Genomic DNA, 23914 nt, shown 5'->3' with positions numbered 1-23914 from the left:
ATTTAACTCAAATATTTGAGCTCTAGATAATTCCTAGAAGAGATCAGTATAAGTTGACCCTAGAGGATAGTTAGACTTTGAAGGGGAAAAATAGGATATTGCTATGTAGGAAGAAAGAAATGACAGGTCTTTGGGGAAAGATGGAGTAGTAGATTTGGGAGAATGTTGACATGTTTCTTAACATAGAAAAAGGAAGTGTGGGGCACCTGAGCAGCTTAGTCGGTTAAGCATCCAACTCTTGATTTCAGCTCAGGTAATGATCTCATGCTTCAGGAGGTGGAGCCTGCTTGGGATTCTCTCTCTCTCTCCTGTCTTTCTCTCTGTCCCTCCCCCTACTTGCATGTGTGCTGTCTCTCTCTCTCAAATAAACATTAAAAAAAAACAAAATGGAAGCATGGTGACAGAATTGTTGACTTTTTTATCATCACTTCAAACACAAGTAGGAAAGACTGTATGCAGATGGTATGAGGTGGAGGAAATAGACCACAGAATTCTTATCTGCCCATGCTGGAGAGAATGTTGTTAATATTTTATTTCTTAATTAATTGAAAGTTGATTTTGATCTCTGTAGTTTTTCATTGTAATAAAGCATGGTCTTCCCTGAGTGGCATCAAAACTGGAGGCATCGTAGGTTTCATTTCAGCATTGCTTGAATGCTCTTTTTGTATACTTATGCTTCAATAAGTTCAGGAAAACCTTAAGCTATGGGCCATGCCATTAAGGAGCATTGATCTAATGGGCTATTTATTCTGTCTACCTTTGGTTATCTTGCCTCCAAAACATTGACTGTTTTTTAGTGTGGTTTTTTTTTCAATGTGTTCTTTACTGATTTTTTTATTTAAACTAGTTGAACAGTGGAATAGCTGTCACAGTGAACATACACTTTGTCTTCATGTTGTGGTCTATAAATTTTCACAACCCAGTCAGCATCTTCAAGAACTTTCCTATGTTTTTTTAGGTTGTAGTTCCCCCGCTCCCTGGAAAAGCATTTTTGCGTCAGCTTCCTTTCAGAGGAGATGATGGAATATTTGATGATAATTTTATTGAAGAAAGGAAGCAAGGGCTGGAGCAGTTTATAAACAAGTAAGTACTTTCTGTACCTCAAGAGGTATAAGAGCGAATAGTGTTCTGAGACAACTTTAAGCAAATACTCAAAATTTAGATATTAAGCTAAACTGTAGTATTGCTTTTCTTTTTTGGCCATTTCCTAACTAACATTTTGTATCATTTAAATAAAGTAAAGTATATAACAAGTTGAATATCATGTGATAAATATTAACACACTTGAGTGATTAAAATGAGTATCTTTGTGTTGACCTAAGTTTTGTATTTGTTTTTCTTGGTTAATTTATGCAAATTACATTTAAAATTGCAGCATTTAAAAAATAGTTTTACTTATGATTCTTTCTCATTTAAGGTATGTTCTAGCATGAACAATAAAACTTGTGGTACACTTGCAATCATTTTGTTTGATTGCAAATGGAGGTATTATCAGCATGTCTTGTGTAAAGGTGCACATTCAAAATTTTCACAGCAAGATGTTTCTTTCCAAAATGTAAGAAGACTTTCAATTGTTTATCTTTTACTTTAGAAACTCTTAAACCAAAATTTCTAGCTTTTAATTTTATTCTTAATTTGAAATATAGCCATTTTTAAAAGCCAAAGTAACAGAGCTAATGTCAGGAAGGGGCTTGCTATAAATTGTGCATTGGACTTAAATTTGACCAAATGAAGTCAAATGCTGAAGAATATAGTTGTACGAGGTTACATACTAACCAACAACTTCAATTTTTAGTAATTTGAAGATCTGTGAGTGGTAAACAGGAGGGAAAGTTGTACAAAGCCTTTAACTTTTAGTTTAGCACATAGCCTTCATTGTCTTTTATGAACACGCTTTCCTTTTGGAGAAGGCAGTGTTAGCTGAGGTACTTTTGAATTGAGAAATAGAAGTCTGGTTACCCATTTTGATCTCGTGTTTAGTCTGCAATGGGAACCTTTAAAGCAGGCCAAAAAAAGGAAAAAGAAGAAAAACCTGGACACACTTGTGCCTCTTTCTTAGTGTTTTGGGCTTTTATTGAACTTCAGTGTATTTTTTTTTTCAAATTCAGTATATTTCTAATTTTGATCCTATATCTTTTCCTTCTTTAAAATGGGTTCTTAGAATTAATGACGTTTCACTTTTAACATTAAAATTCATTTAGGTTTTTTGTGAATGTACAAACTGCTATATAAAGAAGTTTCTTGGGTACATGTGCCAGAAGCAGTGCAAATACAGTGATTAAATGTTTTCTAAATGACCCTTGTGAACCAAAGGAAATTTCCCATTAGTTGATAGAGCATAGCCTAATGGGCAGTCCAGAATAACACTTATTATTGCTAAATCATACATGCTTTTTAACTATAGAATATGTGTGTGTGACTCCTGACCCCACTTTTATAAAGTATTGGGACTAAATTTGTAATTTTTATTCCTAGGGTCGCTGGTCATCCTCTGGCACAGAATGAACGTTGTCTTCACATGTTTTTACAGGATGAAATTATAGATAAAAGCTATACTCCATCTAAAATAAGACATGCCTGAAATTTGATGAGAAGGGGCAAAAAAAAAAAAAAAAAAAACCTCCTGTGACTATTAATGATTCGTATGCACCAGTGAAGAAGTTCTATCTAACTTTTAGCATGCTGCACAGAAACTGGTATAACATGCCTTCAGTATACTAACATTCATATGCTCAGTTTTGTTTTGTTTTGGCAGTTGACAAGAAGTTAATTTGCTTTAGTGAAAATCCCTTGTTCCAGCCTTTCTCGCTCTTCCTTGCTGTTTTAATGTGGTACACACTATAACCCCACAAACCTGTTACTCCAGTATGATCTGCAGTGTCCTAACTAAAGTTACTGACTTGGTCTTATCTGCACAGTTTTTGTGTCCTGTTTGCTTCTTGAATCTGATTAACTAGAATATTTCTCTTACCCCTTTTTAATATGTGATGTCACTTGTCCTAATTTATGTGTAGATGCACTACACCATTGGTTTCCAGTCCCCTACGTGTGAGATACACACTTGTGTGCAGAAAGTATCTCCCTTCAGGCTTGTAATACCCTTCACATGGAAGATCAATGAGGGAAATCTTTATATTCTGTATAAAAACAAAATCCAATTTATATACTAAAATCATTTGTCTAAAAATTTAAGTTGTTTTCAAATAAAAATAAAAATGCATTTCTGATATGCACTGATTGTGTTGCCTCCAGCTTCTTTTTGTCCCCCTTTACGGCTGTCCTACTTAACTCACTTGTTGAGAGGGATTATTTACTAATTATATACTTCTCATTCCTGTAACTCCATTCCTCTTAAACAGGGGTGATATCAAATATGCTACCACCCTTTGAATTGGGGTATTTTCTTTTATACAACAAAAAAAGTGATGTACTAAAAGAAGCATTCCTTAAAGCTTACTGAGTTGTTATGAAGCACTTTGTGTATTTGAAAAATGCTTTGTAATCTCAAGTCATTCTTAAAAGGCCTTTTAAGATAAGTCAACACTGTGCCTCCTGTTTTTCAGAGGAATTTTTTTCCTAGTTCATCTAAGTGACTTGTTTAAACAAACTTAGCAAGGGTATAATAACGCTTTTCTTGATCAGCAGATTCATGCTTTCTCTTTAATTTAGCTTGGGATGGTGGCACACTTTATCCTCTTTAACCAAGGGAGAAGGGCACAGCGTTCTAGCCTGACTTGTATAAGTGGTAAGAAACCAGAAAATGCATGACTCCTTGCTGTCTAACTTGTGTTGTAGCCAGACCTTTGCAGCCAGAATGTGGTCTCTGATTTGAATTTGAACAACATCTGGTGGTTTGGGAGGGTCCCATTGTGACCTAGAGTTAAACCACAAGGTAAGGAAGGTTCGCCTTCCCACTCCAGTGGCGTCTCCTCTAGAGACAGGTCAGTTCATTTGAGAGGACCAGCTTTGGTCTTAGCCAGACTAGGATGTCCACCTAGCAGATTGGAAGTCCTAGGAATTAGAGCAGCCCTGTAAGACCTTTTGTTGCTTAAATAATATTTCACAATTCCATAAACTGGACATTTCTGTTACTATAAATTAGGAAGGTACAAAGCTAAACAACATGTGAACTTTATTTCAGGGAGCTAGAGAAGTAAACTCAAAAGGCTGTCGGTTTTTGGTATGCAGAACAGAGTCATGGTAGCTCTGAATCAGTTCCTCTCAAGCAGTGTTTTTCAAGCAGAGATGAGTATGCCCCCAGGGCAATTTGGCAATATCTCGAGACATTTTTGGTTGTCAGAACTGGGGAATGCTATTGGAATCTAGTGGGCAGAAGTTAGACATGCTGTTAAACCTCCCACAGCGCACAGGACTGCCTCCTACAACAGAAAAACCTCAGTAGTGTGGACGTTTCTGCTCACTGGAATTCTTTTGATTTTGATCATTTATAGACAAAGGAATAATGTGGCTTAGGATGGGTTGTACTGGCCTGCTTACTTTTTTTTTTTTTTTAATGTTTATTTGTTTTTGAGAGAGAGAATGCAAGTGGGGGAGGGGCATAGAGAGGGGGAGACACAGAATCCAGAGCAGGCTCCAGGCTCTAAGCTGTCGGCACAGAGCCTGATGCGGGACTTGAACTCGCAAATGGTGAGATCCTGACTTGAGCCGAAATTGGATGCTTAACTGACTGAGCCACCCAGGTGCCCCTGGCCTGCTTACTTTTAACCTCTACAATTGCATTAGGGCAGGTATAATCCTTAGAAAGTTGAAGATTTGGGGGCGCTCTATAGCTCAGTCAGTTAAGCGCCTGACTTTGGCTCAGGTTATGATCTCAAGGTTCATGAATTCAAGCTCCACGTCGGGCTCTGTGCTGACAGCTTGGAGCCTGGAGCCTGCTTAGAATTCTGTCTCCCTCTCTATCTGCCCCTCCCCCACTCACACTCACTCTCTCTTTCTCAAAAATAAACAAACATTAATTAAAGTCTTTTGCTTTTGTTTTTTAAAGAAAGTTGAAGGTTTTGGGGCACCTGGGTGGCTCAATCGGCTAAGCATCCAAATTTGGCTCAGGACATGTTTTCACAGTTTGTGAATTTGAGCCCCACTTCGGACTTGCTGTTGTCAGCACATGGCCTGCTTCAGATCCTCTGATCCCCTTTCTCTCTGCCCCTCTCCCACTCTCTCTCAAAAATAAATAAGTAAAAAAAAAAAAAAAAAAAGTTGAAAGTTTCAAATTAGGTGAAATGTTGCTTATTGCAGGTGATATGTTTTTGCCTAATGTGGGCAGGCACTTCTCACTGTTGTCTCTTAGAGAATTAAAACCATGGTCCATTTTAAAAGGACACCTTTAATCCTGTGAAGTAAAATGTAGTTGCAATTAACTCTAACCATATAGGAGGAGGTTCTGGAAGCCCGTAAGGGTCTCCTAAAAGTAGAAGTTAATTTGGCAGTGAGTTATGTTACAAGAGTCTCAGGCTGTGTCCTCTCAGTAAGTAATTGCCTTATCTTGGCTGTTAGTTGTAAAAGGTGAGCATCAGTGGTACCTTTAGTAACTTAGAGTTTTTGAGGACTAAATGTAAACTCCACAGAACAATAGTATCTGGGACAAAGACTTAGTTATTTGATGGCAGTGATAGTGATCAATACATTAGTAGTAGCAGCAAATGGCACCATTAAACCCATGGCAGTTCGTAGATAGGTTTATCTAGTATTTGGCTTCCTTCTTGGAGGTTCTGCCATCATGACCTTTGGTTGTGATGATGACCTCTGAAGGGAGGATGTGGGGGGGGGGGGGGGAGGGGCACATCTTTTTATTACATCCTGTGGCTTTCAAGCTCAGCTCTCTTGTTATGGTCACCTCTAGATTAAAAGTCCTTGTCCTGGGGCACCTGGCTGACTCAGTCGGTAGAGCATGTGACTCTAGATATCAGGGTTAGGAGTTTGAGCCCCATGTTGGGGGTAGAGGTTACTTAAAAATAAAATCTCTAAAAAAAAAAAAAGTCCTCGTCCTGTTGTTTCAGCTTGCTTTGTCTATTTTGGTTAGTGGAGTGAGGATAAGTACAGCCAATCAAGGAGGAGGCTGCTGGCCTCCAGGCCTTCACAGTTAAAATTTGACATGTGGCTGGACTGATAGCATAACACTGCCTGGCATACAGGTTAACTGCTCAGTGAGTACTAGCTGTGATTATTTCAGTGTGCAAGTGTTTGGACTGGAAATGAGCTAGAAACTGCTTTAGGAGGATGGAGTGTAAGTCTTCCTCAACACTTTGTGATCTCTGTCACAGAACCCTATGAAGTAAGTGATACTCTCCCTTATAGATGAGAAGACTGAGGCCCTGCAAGCTTAAGTGACATGCTCACAGTTACCCAGGATGTGATGGCTCTGGATGTGGGTTGTACGGATGTCTGACTCTCAAAGCCATGCATGAGCACAGTTCCTTCTTTTGGACAGGGCCTGTGACTTGGTAACCAGCCCTTACCTGGTGCGCAATAAATTTAGCGAATGAAGAGTGAATTTTTGGTAACATTTCCTGTGTCCTCTAGGCTGAACATGAATGAATGAATGGATCAGTTTTGTTTGTTTTTTTAGTTAGATTAAGTGTGGGTAAAAAAAGCACTTTTGGACATGAATAGCTCACTAATCAGAGGTATCTTATTTTTCTACACTTAGCTGTATACCACAATTACTCCCTAAGACTGAGTCCAAGAATTTTTTTTAAAGCTTCCTAGATAATTCTGCAACAGCTAGGTTTGGACATTTAGCCAGAAGGCCCTTTTCCTAGGATTTGGTCAGATTTGATCTTAACCTAGCTACTTAAGTCATTACAAAATGAAGTCAGGAAATCGAGAGAAAGACAAATATCATATAATTTCACTCATGTGGAGTGTAAAAAGCAAAACAAGCAAAGGGGGAAAAAGAAAGGCAAACCAAGAAACAGACTCTTAACTGTAGAGAACAAACTGATAGTTACCAGAGGGGAGGTGGGTGGGGGAGTGGGTTAAATAGGTGATGGGGATTAAGGAGGGAATTTGTGATGAGCAGTGGGTGTTTTTTGGAACTGTGAGATGACTGTATTGTATACCTAAAACTAGTGTTACACTGTATGTTAGCTAACTGGAATTTATCTGTTTTTTTAAAAAAAAATTTTAATGTTTATATTTCAGAAAGAAACAGTGGTGGGGGGAGGGGCAGAGAGAGAGGGAGACACAGAATCTGAAGCAGGCTCCAGTCTCTGAGATGTCAGGACAGAACCCGAAGGCGGCTCAAACTTGTAAGCAGTGAGATCCATGACCTGAGCCAAAGTCCTACACTTAACCGACTGAGCCACCCAGGTGGCCCCTCTTTATTTTTTAATGTGGGGCTCCACACCCAACCTGGGGCTTGAATTCACAACCCTGAAATTAAGAGTCACAAGCTCTACTGACTAAGCCTACCAGGAGCCCCTAACTAACTGGAATTTAAATAAAAACTTTAAAAAAAATGAAAAGGAAAAAAGAGTAAGGACTTCTCAGATCTTGAGAAGTTACTTTTGTAAATCTCGATTTACAATAAGTGAAATTTGCATTATTCCAACCTTGCTAAGAAAAGAAGACCTTGATTCAGAGATGACAATGATTTATTTAAAAGCACAAAAGGGGGGCGCCTGGGTCGCTCAGTCGGTTGAGCATCCAACTTCGGCTCAGGTCATGATCCCACAGTTCATGAGTTCGAGGGCTCTGTGCTAACAGCTGGGGGCCTGGAGCCTGCTTCAGATTCTGTGTCTCCCTCTCCCTCTGCTCCTCCCCTGCTCACACGCTGTCTCTCTCTCAAAAATAAATAAAAATTAAAAGCACAAAAGGAAGTTTAGAGGACACTGGGTAACATCTCACCAGATGCTTTGTACTGTTAGAATGTTAGAACGAAGGCCATAAATGGAAGGGATCCAGTAAAGTCAAACAGCAGCACTAGACGTTTCACATGTACAAAATATGAACATAGGCAAGAGGTTAACCATGGCCTCTTTTCTCAAGAAACTCAGTCTTGTTTCGACATCATGAAAAGACTCAGCTAGCATAGCCAGAGAAAGGTACAGCAAATGTGAAGGCAAGAAGGGACACAGGAGTTCAGATGGAGGGAAGGGAATGGCTGTTCAGAATAAAGGGGACTTCCAGTTTTGGCTCTGACATGTACAGAGCTTAAAAGTTGGCACTCTTGTCCTTACAACAAATAAAAGCTGGACAAACTGAAAATCCGTGTCTTTTCCTGGACCCACCCATCAGAGAATTGAGATTGCAGGGCAAACAAACCATCACCCCAAAGTCTGGAGAGAGGGGCTCATCGAGAATTGATAGTCAAAATCTTTTCCTGCAACAGAAAGTGCTGGAGCCATAAACTGGTAGGAACGCTTACACAGTAATAATGGATTGCCAGAGGTTGAGTGTGGTCTAGCCTGAGAGTAAGAAATTCCTGGAGACTGCAGTGTTAGAGGAACTGCGTATGTTCTTGGGCTTTTTACCCCCAGATACCCACAGTGAAGATCAAGGGAGATCCCCATATGGCTCTGGCAGGGAGAGATGAGTAATCATTGTGAAATACACCCAGAACCTTCTTTATTACAAAGGCCCACTCTCCAGGGTAAAAGACTTTGCCAGAGCCCTATCCCAGTTGGGGGAAGGGCATTCTTCTCACACCAGCCCCTCCAGCCTTGCTATCTCACCTAAGAGGGAAAATATATACAGTCAACAAGGGTCAAGACCTCAAGGAAACAGACTGGGAATGCTGTAGCCAGAGAAGGGAGGGAGGGGCAGAGGGGCAAGGCTATACCACTGCAGAAATACTCGTAGAGGTCACAGGCCCACCAAAACACAGAGATTTGATCTGGACATAATAGAATGCACACAAACCCCCATCTTTACCCCCACACCCGCAGGGCCCCAGTAGAGTCACAGTGGATTCCAGCTGAAAGATGCAAGACAGGGGCACCTGGGTGGCTCAGGCGGTTAAGCGTCTGACTCTTGGTTTCGGCCTTGGTCATGATCTCACGGCTCATGAGTTTGAGGCCTATGTCAGGCTCTGCACAGACAGCACAGATCCTGCTTGGGATTCTCTCTCTCTTCCTCTCTCTCTGCCCCTCCCCTTCTCTTTCTCCCTAAGTAAACTTCAAAAAATTTTTAAAAAAAGATTCAAGACAGACTGCAGAGGAGTAATGAGGGGAACCCAAAGTTAAGAGACAAAAGCAGACACTAGAGGAATTTGAATCCTGTGGCACTGTAACTAGAGCAAACACTGAACACATTCACTCCCTAGCCAGATTACCATAAATCTTCATAGACGCCTATTTACCTCACTTTCTGTTACCCAATACAAAATGGTCTGGCTTTCAACAAAAAATTACAAGGCATGCCAAAAAGCAAGAAGAAGTCTGAAGAGAGAAAGCGGTCATCACAACCAGAGTCAGGAAGGACACAGATTTTGGAGTTATCAAGCAAGGAATTTAAAATAACCGTGATTAATGTTAAAGGTTTTAATAGAAAAAGACAACATGTAAGAACACAAGGGTAATATAATCAGAGAAATGGAAATTAAGAATCAAAAGGAAGTGCTAGAAATCAAAGTCATTGTAATAGAAATGAAGAACACCTTCCATGAGCTCCTTAGTAGGTTTAACAGTTTAGGAGGAATCCACGAATCTGACAATAGAAAGTTCTCAAATTGGGGCATCTGGGTAGCTCAGTCAGTTGGGCATCCAACTCTTTTGACTAAGGTCATGATCTCACAGTTGGGGGATTGAGCCCCTCATTGGGCTCCATGCTGAGTGTGGAGCCTGCTTGAGATTCTCTCTCTCTCGCCCCCTCCCTCTGCCCTGCTTGTGTGCACTCTCTCTAAAATTAAAAAGAAAAGAAACCTCTCAAACAAATGCAAAGAAAAAACTAAAAAACCACCAGCAGAACTTCAAAACCCGTGGGATACTTTCATAAGGTGTAACTGGAATGCCAGAAGGGAAAGAGAACGGAGCAAAAGAAATGCTGAAATAATCATGGCTGAGAATCTTCCAAAAATTAGAGACACTGAACCACAGGTCCAGGAAGCTGAGAGGATAGATATCATGTGGGACAAACTCAAAACAAAACAACATGTAGGCATATCATTTCCTAACTGCAGAAAATGAAAGACCAACAGAGTATCTTGAGAGAAGCCAGAGTGAAAGAGTAAAGGGATCAAGAATCTCAGGCTCTTCCGACTGAACCAGCAAGGAGCCCCTGACTTGACAGTTTTTAAATGCTTTTTATCAGTAGTCTTGAGGCCAGAGGTGGTGATATTGTTTAATCTAGAGTCTGAATCTGGATGGGGAAAAAAAGTTGCGTCTTTATACTTCATATTCTCTCACTGGAATTTAGGATTTCTTCCATTATGAAAGTAAGAGCAAACCATAGTAGTGGTATAAGCAGAACTTGTGATTGTCACCAATTTTAAAATGCAAGTATGGGGGCGCCTGGGTGGCTCAGTTGGTTAAGCATCTGACTCTTGATCTCTGCTCAGGTCATGATTTCGTAGTTCATGGGTTCAACAACCCCACATTGGGCTCTGTGTTCATGGTGTGGAGCCTGCTTGGGATTCTGTCTTTCCTTCTCTCTGCCCCTCACCTGCTTGCGCTTTCTCTCTCAAAATAAATAAACTTTAAAAAGATGCAAGTATGAATGTCATATTTGTTGTTGCAGATCTTGAAATACACTGATCACTACTTTATTATTTTTTTAATGTTTATTTATTTTTGAGAGAGAGAGACAGAGAGACAGAGCATGAGTGGGGGAGGGGCAGAGGGAAAGGGAGACACAGAATCCAAAGCAGGCTCCAGGCTCTGGGCTGTCAGCACAGAACCCGACACGGGGCTCACACTCACAAGCCACGAGATCGTGACCTGAGCCAAAGTCGGACGCTCAACTGGCTGAGCCACCCAGGCGCCCCACTGATCACTACTTTAAAATGATTGTCGTTATTAGACCTACCGTGGACTCTTATTTAATGTGTTAAAGGCCTGTGTATTATTTTAACACAAGTTTTAAAAAACACTTTAAGTGTATTCAACAAACTGGCTTTCTTTGGAGTCATGTGTGTTTCATCTTATACTTTTATAAACATCTGAGTCAGGATCTTTGGTACAAAAAGGGTTAGGAGCCCATGATATAACAGATTCTGAAGCCTCCTGTCACAGAGTAAGATCTGAACGTGACCCAAGATTGGAAGACAACCAGCCTCCTATCTGTTGGGTTCTTCAGTTTCAGCCTGGGCTTTTCCCATGTATTATCTCATTTAATTCTCAAAACAGCCTATTGCGTGGGTATTCTCATTTTACTAAGAGAAGAACTGAGACAGTATAAGTTGTTTGCCTAAGGTCACACAGTCAGTAAAAAGTGAAACTGGGATACAAACCCAGGTCTTTCTAATTACAGAACCTGTGCCTGTGCGATGCTGACTCCAATGTGCACTGTACGGGCTGCTGGCAGGCCAGGCCCACGCTGAACACCTGCCGTGATAGCTGGTGCCTCCAAACTCTCGTGTGCCAGGGCCTGTGGCCTCCTGGGCATCGATGCTCCTAGCGCTCACACAGTTGCCTTGATACCCGTGTTGTTATCAGAGAGGCCTATGCAAACAGAGACTCGTTATCTGGATCTAAAGGAAAGTTAAACATTTAGGAAAACTTGGTTATAAAACTGGAATGTCCGTCCATGCTTGGTACATATAAACACTGCAGCTTTGTCCTTACTTAGCGTTCTGGGTACATTTCCTTTCCTTTCTAGCTAGATTATACTTTAATCCAGTTGTTTTCATGTTCAGTAAATCCAAACCATGTTTAACCGGTTTATTCATTGGAGAATCTCTGAGGTGAAGAAAGTTTTGTCCTTTCAAGTGAACTGGGGATTTGCTGTCTTCTTTCTGTAAAGGGATTTTCCCGAACCTGTAATCTGAACATTTTGACCTGTGGGGTTTTTCTTTCCCCCGCTATGAGCAAATTTGTGAGGCTTGACCCTTTGTGTGCTGTGGAGCCGAGACAATGCCCTTCTGTGAAGGTCTTCTCCTGAGGACGGTGGTAATTGACGTCAGGAATGTTAATCATTGGGCTGCCCCTCTTCACAGTCTGGCTGCGCCCGGCCGGCCACTGCGGCCACCCCCCACTTGCCTGGGCTGCGTGCTTCAGAATGGACCCACCGTTCTGTGACAGCATTCTGCAGACGTTTGCTCATGAGCATTTCGGGAGCTGGCAGTCGGATAAGACTGAGGTGAACTGGTCTCGCAGACAAGTCTGTGAGGGTGAAACGGCAGGTGCTCATACATATACCTTGCCCGCTGGGAGGAGGAACTGTTGGCACAACTTCCAGGGAAGGCAATTTGGCAATAACAAAACTAGAAGCCCAGCAATTCGCTTTGAGGACTGTATCTCAGACACACTTTTGGTTTTGAGAAAGGATATTTATACGATATGGATACTTTCTCTGATTATTAGTTGAGTATCTCTGAAAGATTATGTAAGAAACAGGTAACACTGGTCCCCTGGCTGGGGAGGAACAGACTGGGTGGCCCAAGGACAGAGGCGAGAGGACAACATGTCACTGTGTGCTCCAAAACAAAACACTTTTTATTTTGAAATAATTGAGAGGCGCCTGGGTGGCTCAGTCAGTTGAGCATCCAACTCTCGATTCAGCTCAGGTCATGATCTCAGGGTTGTGGGACTGAGCCCCTCGTGGGGCTCCGCGCTGAGCATGGAGCCTGCTTAAGATTCTCTCTGTCCCTCTGCCCCTCTTCCCCAGTTCATGCACTCCCTCTCTCCCTCCCTACATCCCTCTCTTTAATTAATTAATTAATTAATTAATTCTACAGAAAAACTATAAAGATAATACAAAGAGTTCCCATGTGGGGCGCCTGGGTGGCTCAGTCGGTTAAGCGTCCAACTTCAGCTCAAGTCACGATCTCACATTCTGTGAGTTCGAGCCCCGCGTCAGGCTCTGGGCTGATGGCTCAGAGCCTGGAGCCTGCTTCCGGTTCTGCGTCTCCCTCGCTCTCTGCCCTTCCCCCGTTCATGCTCTGTCTCTCTCTGTCTCAAAATAAATAAACGTTAAAAAAAAAAAAAAGAGTTCCCATGTACCCCCTCACCCAAGTTGACATCTCATATGACCAGGGTATTTTTCGCAACACTAAGAAACCAGCACTGGGGGGCACCTGGGTGGCTCAGTCAGTTGAGCGTCTGGCTTTGACTCAGGTCATGATTTCCCAGTTCATGAATTTGAGCACCACATCGGGCTCTCCACTCTCAGCACAGAGCCCTTCGGATCCTCTAGCCCCCTCTCTCTCTGCCCCTCCCCTGCTCATATTCTCTCTCCCTCTGTCAGACATAAATAAACATAAAAAATAAATAAATAAATAAATAAAATAAATAGACTTATAGAGTCTAGGATGTTAGAGCTGTAAGGAATCTCAGAAGCAATCCAACCCAAGCCTCTTATTTTTCAGACACAGAGAGGGACTTGTCCAGAACCCTCCCCTAACAGCAGCCCAGAGTCCAGACCAAAAGCCAAGAGGCAGGGGCCAAGGAATAGGAGAAAGAGGATAAGCTTCAAAGTCAACCAGACTTGGGTTCAAATCTCAGCTCTGTGTCCTCGGGCTAGGTGGTAAATTTTTTGTCTGGATGTCACTCAACATGTTTTAAGATTCAGCTATGTTGTTGCATGTATCAGTAATTTGTTTTAAAGACCAAACAAACAATAGTTCTTTGAGGAAGTACTCATGATTTCTAAGAATTTATTGAGAAAAGAAAGTGTTCTTTCATCCCTGATCTCTACTTGTACAGAAATGTGACACCACTGGCCAAACTCTCTTCCCTTCCTGGAAACACGCACATGGAATCGCCAGGCCCCTGTACCGCCCAAGGGGAAGCAGTGGGAAGGGAAACTGAGAGATGAAAGCCTTCATTCCCCTGTGAGAGGGAGTGAGAAGAAAAGTAATTTCCCAATAGAGGCACTGAGTAGATACATTCCGCAGTAAGAAGCAGGGAATTGGTCTTTTGTATGGACTGCAAAATTCAGTTTGGGAAGCTGGGGAGAGTCTGAGCTCTGGGTCAGCGCCACTGCCTGATCTTGAACATGTCACTGACCTGCCTGGGCCTCCGTGTGAAGTGACGGGGTGCACAGCCCATCTCTAAATCCTGTTGGGTTCTTGCTGTCATTTCTCTTTGCCACTCACTCACACCTCTCACAGATCTGCCTCTTCAGCTTCCACGCCCTTGTTTTCCCTGTAGGCATTAATGAGACACCATGGATAGGTAGATTTTCCCTGAACTTGCTTAGCAATTCCCAAGAAGGCAGGTACCTCCTTATACCTGCCAGAGTGCACGTACCTACCTCCACAGACCCTCCAGGACCCTAGGGGACCCCACAGCCAGAACTAAGGCAGACTGTGCTCCAGCCTTGGAAATTTTTTTTTTTTAATGTGTATTTATTTACTTTGAAAGAGAGGGATGGAGAGAGAGAGAATCCCAAGGAGGCTCTGTGCTGCCAGCACAGAGCCCAAGGCAGGGCTCGATCCCCAAACCACGAGATCATGACCTGAGCAGAAATCAAGAGTCAGATGCTCAACCAACTGAGCCACCCAAGTGCCCCCCAGCTTTGGAAATTCTAAATAAATTTGTTAACTGTAAAAACAAATATAAATAATGAAAAAACTACCAACACAGATATAAATACAAGAAATATGTCAAGCTATTAAAAATAATAAAACCACTTCGGGGCGCCTGGGTGGCTCAGTTGGTTGAGTGTCCGACTTTAGCTCAAGTCATGATCGCAAGCTTGTGGGTTCGAGCCCAACACCAGGCTCTGTGGAGACAGCTTTGAGCCTGGAGACTGTTCTGAGTTCTGTGTCTCCCTCTCTCTCTGCCCCTTCCCTGCTCCCGCTCTGTCTCTCTCTCTCGAAAATAAATAAACATTAAAATAATAACAAAACCACCTGATCAATTGTTTAGAAAGTAGATACAAAATAACTTACCCACAATCCCACTATTTTTGCCTATGCAAATTTTCATACACTAATACCTCCATATAATTTTGCAGATACAACAATTAATGTGGAGGGTATACTAAATGTATTTGTGTTACCTTCTAATATTGGAGATTTTTATTATTTCCATTATTATAAATAATAGTATGGTAAGCACCTCTGTGCATAAAACTCTTGCTATTTGGGGCACCTCAGAGGCTTAGTCAGTTAAGCATCCAACTTTAGCTCGGGTCATGATCTCACGGTTTGTGGGTTCAAGCCTCGCATTGGGTTCTGTGCTGACATCTCAGAGCCTGAAGCCTGCTTCGGATTCTGTGTCTCCCTCTCTCTCTGCCCCTCCCCTGCACATGCTGTCTCTCAAAAATAAATGTTAAAAAAAAATTTTTTTAACTCTTGCTATATTTTAGGGGGTTTTTTGAGCTAGAGCTCCAGAAATACATCTTAAGAAATGAATGAATATCTTTGGCTTGTGATACAAGTTGCTAGGTTGTTTTCACAAGAGTTATGTACTAATTCACTGATATGAGCCTTTTGTAAAAATGACTAATTCACTGTGGCAACTTTTCCTTTGGGGAAGGGGCCTCGTTGTCGGTGTATTCTTTCAGCAGGCAGGAAGCTGGCATTCTAACTCCTCTGCTGGCTTGCTCTCTGGAAGAGAATACTATTCCCAGGCCTTAGCCAACTATTTGGGCAATACAGCCTGCTGACCTTATCCCATCTGGTGTTGACTGCTGATGTTCCTCAACTGTCATTGAGGCAGTGGTACAGAGTAGGCTGGACTGCTACCATTTTCTTTCTTCAGCAGTGTCTGAGTTTTACTTGCAGGTAAGGTGAATTAAAATATAATAATAAGGTGAAGTGCTTTGGGACAGTGCAATATAAAGGAATCCATGAACAGACATCACACATTGGATTATGCTGAAGAGTTTGGTGGAAAACACAGGAGTCAATAATTCCTAAAGGGATTCAAGGTAACCACAGAGGTGTACTGACTGCTATTAGAGAAAGTCCCTAAGCCCTTCATGTTTTGGTCTTGACACTTGTCAAATGGATCAATGGAACCTATCTCCTCAGTATAATTAATTGACTCCATACACTCTACAGTAACACATCTCTTTATTCAACAAATGCTGACTGCTTTCAAAGTACATGGGGGACCTGGGTGTCACAGTCTAGCAGGGACTGAAGGTATGTCGGTACATAACAACTCAAGGCCGAAATCAATGCCTAAAGATATCTACACCCTCCAGAATCAGATTCCAATCTTGTTTCAAACATACCTACCATCAGCCCCTACCAACATATCCTCAACCTCTGAAGCTTTGACCTAAATATGACACTCAAACAGGCATTTGCACATGCTGTTCCAGCTAAACTGCTGAACCCAACTGGTCAGAACCTGGTTCACCCCTGCTCATCATTCAAAAGTCAGCATAACTGCCACCAGCTCAGCGAAGGCTTACTGCGTGTCCCAGGGTAGAGGTAAGATTCTTCTGCTCTCATGTCCCCTTAGCAAAGTGTCCCTGTCTCCATTTATGATGGCCCTCATCACTGCACTGTAATTTGTGTAACAGTCTCCCTTGCTAAACTGTGAATGAGCTTCTTGAAGGCTTTATCATTCCTGTGTCCTGACCGTGGAGCTCAGTCCCGGTACACAGAGGGCCCTTGATGAGCTTTACCAGGTGAAGAAATGAGTGAATTATGAATATCGTAACCCATGGGGTTATGGCATCTCATTCCCTTACCCCAGTCAAAATTCTTATTTTGGATTATGGTGCTGGAAAGCCAGAATTGGACAAGAGTTTGCATATCTATTTTCACCCATTTCACAGTTCAAATGATTCACCAGCTCTTTAGAGTTAATGGAGGAGGATTCAAATGAAACTCTCACTATAATTTGGGGCACCTGGGTGGTTCAGTAGGTTAAGCATCCAACTCTTGATTTCGGCTCAGGTCATGATCTCACGGTTCGGGAGTTTGAGCCCTGAGTCAGGCTCAAACTAAGCATGGAGCCTGCTTAAGATTCTCTCTCCCTCTCCCCCTCCCCTGCTCTCTCTCAATAAATAAATAACTCCCCTACAATTCAAATTGCATAAATATGCAATTTCTTTAGTTTTTCTACAATTCAACTGGTCTTCACAAACACACATCTGCTGTTTAGAGATAAACATTAACATTGCATCTTATCTTGTGAGGGTGATTTAAATAGCCCTTTATGTAGTTTGCAGTCTCCCAGAGAGTGACCCCTTGTCTGTGCTTTTCTCCCCAAAAAGGTGCCCCCATATAATGGGGACTAGTGACACAGAAGTGTGCTTCTAGTTGTAGGAAGAGCTGAGGTCCTCAGGCACAGCGCTTCCAGCCCACTGGACTCTAGAAACGTCTCTGCTGAGGGGCTGTCCACCAGGAGGTATTTGCACTGAGTATTGCAGCAGCTGTTAAGTTGTGGTCTGGGCTCCAGGTTTGGTCCGAGCCTGTGGCAGTCCCTGGACAACAGGGCTCCACTTTAGCTCTTGTGACTCCTAGACCTCTGCCAAATTCTCCAGACAGTCGTCGACCCAGGAATCCACACCTACCCTCTGCTGACCAGTCTGTCACCTTGCCCGTCGGTGGCCAGCCCCTAGTTCTTGAGTCAGCTTCCACATAACAAGAGAATGGAGAGAAACGGAAACCTTAGGACCTCACTTTTCTTTCCCCATGTTGTAGCCACGTTGCTATGGCTCACCCCAAGAGTATTGTGGAAGCAGCCTCAGAGTACTGTGGGTCACCACAATCCAGGTTTAGAAGCAGAAAGCTCCTTCCCTGGAAGTTATCCTAACTTCCCCATGCCCCTCCCCCACACCGGGGGAAAGGTCCGGAAGTTGGGAGCGCCTGGGTAGCTCAGTCCCTTGAGGGTCCAACTTCAGCTCAGGTCATTACCTTATGGTTCACGAATTCCAGCTCCGCATCAAGTTCGCTGCTGTCAGCGTCAAGCCCAGCCGGCTCAGGATCCCCTGTCCCCGTGTCTGCCTCGCCCCGGCGTTTGTGAGCAAGCTCGGGGCACACGCATGCGCATACTTGCTCTCTCGCGCGCGCGCCCGCCCACACGCGCTGTCTCTTTCGCTCAAAAATAAAGTTTTTTTTTGTTTTGTTTTGTCTTTGTTTTTTTTTTAAAGTTTGGGGCCCCTGAGTGCCTCAGTCAGACTGAAGTGTTGGACTTCAGCTCAGGTCATCATCTCCGTGTTCATGAGTTCGAGCCCCGCATCGGGCTCTGTGCTGACAGCTCAGAGCCTGGAGCCTGCTTCGGATTCTTTGTCTCCCTCTCCCTCTGCCCCTCCCTGGTTCATGCTGTCTCTCTCTGTCACTCAAAAATAAATAAGTGTAAAAAAAAAAAAAAAGTCTGGAAGTTGGGACACAGACATGAGCCTTGTTTCCTCCACTTGACCCTGTTTTTCCTTCTTCCCACCATACTCAAGAAGTAGGAAGGAAGGAGCTTTTCTTTTACTTCCTCCCTTTACTTCGACCATCAAGCAGCACACCTCTTGGCTGCACTGTCATAGGCCAAAGCAGAATTTTCTCTTCACTACAGAACTCTGTGAACTCTAGGCTCCCACTTTGAAAAAGCAGAGAATGAAGTATTTGGAAAACTCAAAATAATAGCCTGGCTTGTAATGTTACATTATTGTTTAAACCTGTTTTTCAGATCAGAGGTGGGATCTTCACCCTCCTCCCCTTTCATTCCCTTTTATAGCAAATCCCAGTATTTCTCTCAGCCAAATGGATGGACATCTCAGCCACACAAAGGCATGGGCAAAATGTTCAGAAAGGGATGCAAACAATATATTAAATCATTTTCAAAATGCTTCAAATATACAGGTACATCCATAAGAACCAGAAAAAATAGGCAAACATGGAAATAGTTGTGTTAAGGAGGTGGAATTATAGATGATTTTTCCCCTCCAGATTTTCCTATTTTTATCTAATAAAAGAAAGTCACTTTTAATGTTGTACTAATGTTTTATTTAAAATAAAAATAACTCCCCTATCACCTCTGGTCCACGAGTCACCCACCATGTATATATGAGATAATCCATTAGGCACTGTGTGTTCTAGAAACTGAATGAGCTAAGTCAACCCTCCCAGGAGGGGGAACTCAGCTACTGTCCCAAGGTCACTGTGATCGCAAGCTCCCTGCACACAGGAGGAAGCCTGGAGGTACTGTGGGCTGGGGAAGGAAGCACAGGGTGTGCACTGCTCCAGGCTTAGCTGTTGTTTATGGGGTTCTGAAGTATCTCTGAACAACACGATTGGGGAGGAGTGTTACTCCCTTAGGACTGACAGCCTGGACCCCCCTTCTGAACTGCAGATAATCTGGACCCACTGCCCCTTCCTGACAAGACTCTGAGTTGCCCAGTGTCTAAAGAATCCATTGCTCTTTCCTATTCCCAAGTTCTGCAGAGTTTGGGGTGGGCAAGGGGTAGCCTGAAGTGCAGTTGCCAAGAACTGGTTTCCTCCTTTTGACATTTAGGGCTGCTGAAGCTGGGAGCTCGCTGGCCCCTGAGAAAGGAGGCCACAAAGGGCTTATGGACTAAGTACAAGGGGGCACAGCCCCTCCCTGTGCACCAGGCCCTCCCCTCCTTCAGCCTCCCCACAGCCCCTGGATGCTCTGCTCCGAATCACAGGCCGCTGCCAATTACAAAAGGACTCTTAACTCTGTTTCGCAGCCCCTTGATTGATAGCACTGGTGAGTGAAATTATAAGCCTTAATGATCACATTAATTTCTGGGGAAAGGGAAGCGGTCAGAAGAGGTTCTCAATCATAAGCGCCACAATCAGCTGGGTGAGTTCAATGACAGGCCAGAGCAGAGAAAGAGGGGAAAGAATTAACTTTTTTAAAGGTCATCAGTGAGTAGTGGGAGAGTAACCAGACATGAGAGATGAGGGGCGCAGAGGATCCTGGAGCCAGAACGTGAACCCCCTTCCCAGGGCTCCTGACCAAAGGCTGGCATCAGTGATTCTCATCCTTGGCCTTACACTGGAATCCTCGGGAAGCCTTCAAAGGCTGATGCCTGGGCTCTGCCCCAGAGATTCTGCTACAGTTGCACTTGGAATGTAGCTTGGGCACTGACAGCTGTGAGAGCTGCCCACATGATTCTAGAAGCAGCCAAGGTTGAGAACGACTTGTCTAAATGAAAGGGTTTGGGGGCAAGTAGTCAGGATTGAGCACATTTGGAAATCCACTTAATCTGATCGGTTCTTGCCACCAAGGAGAATTTCTTCTGCTGCTCTCTTGGCCCCACGTGAAGACTGAGAGTAAGAAGGGAAATTAGGCATCACTGCACCCAGTGCTCCTTTGTTCAGATGAAAACACTGAGGTACACTGAGGTTAGCTGACTCACCCAAGATCACATTGTCCATCCTGGAACCCCAGCCTCTTCATCCTAGCCAGTGCCCCTTCCACAAGGCTCATCGCTGGGCCAGTGCAAAGAAGATGCCCTAGAAGGGCGTCTGAGTGGCTCAGTTGGTAAAGTGGTGGACTCTTGGTTTCAGCTCAGGTCATGATCTCATGGTTTGTGGGATCCAGCCCCACATCAGGCTCTGCACTGACAGCGTGGAACCTGCTTGGGATTCTCTCTCCCCTTCTCTCTCTGCCCCTCCCCTGCTCATGCGTGCACATACTCTTTCTCTCTCAAAATCAATAAATAAACTTAAAAACAAGAAAAAGAAGATGCTCTGAATGACACTCGATGGGGCAGGAGCTGGGGGCTGTTCTCCAGCCTTCATGGTGGAGAAGCCGAGGCCTCTGCAGGCCCTTGCTCAGTGGCCGGGACATACTAATTGACGGATACTATAGATTACAGGGCCAAGACAGATAAGGACACCTGGCTCCCCCGAGGAGGAAACCTAGGACCTTGGCTTCCTCAAAGCACTCACCCTACTCACAGTTTCCCAACAGAGCACTGCAACACTGGGGTATGTCAGGAAGCTCCCTGAGCTATGTGGCAACATCCTGGTTACCCCACTGGGGAGTCTGCCGTCTGCACATTGCTGAGGAACCCCACTCAGAGGCGGCCGAAAGCTCTGATGACCCTCCCTAATGGTCTCTATACAGGTCAGGGATAATCAGAGCAAAAAGCCACTCCACATTCCAAAAGAGGATTCACAAATTTAAAAAGATGATTTTAAAATACAGATGACATAAAATAAACCATTAGTCATTCATGGTAAAGGCACTGGAGTTAATCAAACTGAGTTATTGTTCTTCAATTTCCCCGAGTGATTATAAAAAATGTTCTTGTAAAATGAGTGGCTTGAGATTCTTAGAACAGCATCTCAGCAGCAGAAAGTGTTTGCCAAGCTGCTTCTACATAATCATATATCAAAAAACAAAAACAAAAACATTGTCATTTATCTACTTTCTCTCAACCTTCCTCGAAACATGGGTATGCTCAGAAGTCTGCAGAAGGGGCCCGGACTGGAAAAACTGGGGGAGTCAAGCTCTACCATGGGTACAGGGTGAGATCTACTTCACGAGCCCAGTAAGCAGAGGCATATTCATAATAGAAACACAGGCATTCTCTGTATTTTTCTAACAGCTTCTGAAGTGTTCATCAAGCCTGTGTCTGATTAAGTACTTTTAAATTCTGAGCAATGAAATGGGCCCTCTCAGACCCTCTTGGCAGAAGCGCAAATTGATACGACCCTTTTGGAGAGCCATTTGGTTGTATGTATCAAAATTAAAAATGCATATAATCTTTGACTCAGAAATGCCACTTCTAAGAATTTATCCTACAGAAATACCCCCACGTTCATGGAAGTGTACATAGAAAGATGGTTCTTTGCAGTCTAATTTATTACAGTGAAAAACTGTGAGTAACTCAAAGTCCACCAGTAAGGAATTAGTTGAATAAACTGTAGTTAATCCATAAAATGGAATACTAGGCAGATGTTTAAAAAAAAAAATGAAGTAGAGCCATATGTACCACTGGAAGGGACAGCCATACACACAAATATAATCTACAGAAAAAATAGAGGGTTTCCATTTTTATTTAATTTTTTTAATGTTTATTTTTGAGAGACAGAGAGAGAGAGAGAGAGACAAGAGTGTGAGCAGTGGAGGGTAAGAGAGAGAGAGAGAGACACAGAATCTGAAGCAGGCTCCAGGCTCTGAGCTGTCAGCCCAGAGCCCGATGTGGGGCTTGAACTCATGAACCGTGAGATCATGACATGAGTCGAAGTCAGACACTCAACTGACTGAGCCACCCAGGTGCCCCTAGCGTTTCCATTTTTATAAGGATTAAGGACAGCAACCACAGTGCACACCTCTGGTCAAGGGGTTCAGTTCTTGGGCTCCTAAATTGGACTAAAAATCCCTAAACTATAAGTGAAATATTTTAGGGTCCTTAATTCAGTTTGTAAGTTAACCTCCTGTTCTTTCTCTTCCCCAGTATCAAAGGCCGACTACAAATGATTCAAACACAGATGTAAGACCCCCTCACCTAATTGTCACAACATGTAAATAATACTTTTGAAAAGCAGCCCTCCCCGATTGAGAAAAACCATTTGTTAAAGGAGCACGGAAGATTGGTTTTGGGCTGCAGTAATCACTTGCCTAGGTCCATCTTCTCTTGTTTGTATATTCAAATTGCATATATTGGAATGGTAGGACTTAAATCTGTATATTCAGAGACTACCGTGTCACATCCCCCACAACTCTGCCGCCGACACCAGCCATAGAGGATATCTGCCTTAAAATCCATGCAAGCACTGAGGTTCTTAAAGTACCCAAACTGCATCCAGTAGAGATCCTAAGTCCCCAAAGAGAGTGCTATGAGGTTTTTAATTCTGGGCTTTTTCAAATCTTGAAAGCCAGCTTTGATTCTTGCCTATAATGGTGGAGATGCCCAAAACAAAGGCGGTGGGAATCCCAGTGGGAATCTATTCTGTGGCATGTCCCAGGAAACTTACTCCTTTTTAACTTCACTAAGAATATTTTCAGTGGATTAAGATAGATTATATGATTGTGACAGATTTTATTGTAGGTCAGCGATACCCTTCCATCCCCCTCCTCCACAAGAGGAGTATACATCCCTGCCCACAGGAAGTTGGGTTTGGCCACATGTGTCTGGCTTGGGCCAGTGGAAAGCGAAAGAATGTGACATGAGCAGCAGCTTCAGACGCGTCTGCGTGGTTTGATTCCGCATCTTGCACTTCTGCATTCTGCCATGCGAAGAAGCTGCTTCGGGCAAGCAGCTAGTCCAGAATGAGGAAACACTGGAGCACACTTGAACCCAAACTCCAGCCTGGAACCAGGCCCGGCCGAGCCCCCAGGGACGGGCAGCCTCCCGTGAGCAAGAAATACAAGTCTGCTATCATAGGCTGTGAGGGCTATTTGCTATTTAGTATTATTGAAGCAAAACTTGACTAATACATGGATGGATAGCCTCAGAGCCATTGCTCAGCTTTACCAGATCTTGTTATTGATCTCATATTTGTTTCTGATTCGCTTTTGTCTTATGAAACAAGCCACTTCAGAAACATTTTCGAACCTTTTTGGTGCCTTTCACTAATCTCATACATTCCCAAAGGTAACCACTATTGTGCAGTTCGTGTGTATCCTACTCGTGTTCGTTTTAAATATTTGTGATATATTTATATACCCATAAACATAATCTGGTATTGTTCTGTAGGTTGTTAAACTTTACATAAACACTCAGCTGTATGCATCTTTTGTGATTCACTTTCCACCCACCCCCACACTGCATTTCACAACACGTACCCATGTCGAATACATTGGTTCTAGTCTATTCACTTTAACGAGGGTAATACTGTATACACCCGTGGACATTTTCGTTGTCAAACATGAACAGTGCTGCAAGGAACATTCCTGCACACATCTTTGAGTACCTTGCTTTT

General features: G+C 43.2%; 1 protein-coding gene across 1 annotated transcript in view; it reads left to right on the top strand.

The window, feature by feature from the left end:
* SNX3 (sorting nexin 3) overlaps nt 1–3238 on the top strand; it is a 50293-nt gene extending 47055 nt beyond the window's left edge. Inside the window, exons 3-4 of the mRNA XM_060616321.3 lie at nt 959–1083; nt 2476–3238. Coding sequence (XP_060472304.1) covers nt 959–1083; nt 2476–2581 — 231 coding nt within the window. The 3' untranslated portion in view covers nt 2582–3238. The remainder of the gene's footprint in view (nt 1–958; nt 1084–2475) is intronic.
* Nucleotides 3239–23914: the final 20676 nt, after the last annotated feature.

Source organism: Panthera onca, chromosome B2 (genome assembly GCF_046562875.1).
Source record: "Panthera onca isolate mPanOnc1 chromosome B2, mPanOnc1 haplotype 2, whole genome shotgun sequence".
In the NCBI taxonomy this organism is placed as follows: Eukaryota; Metazoa; Chordata; class Mammalia; order Carnivora; family Felidae; genus Panthera; species Panthera onca.
This window is presented reverse-complemented; position numbering and strand designations above follow the sequence as displayed.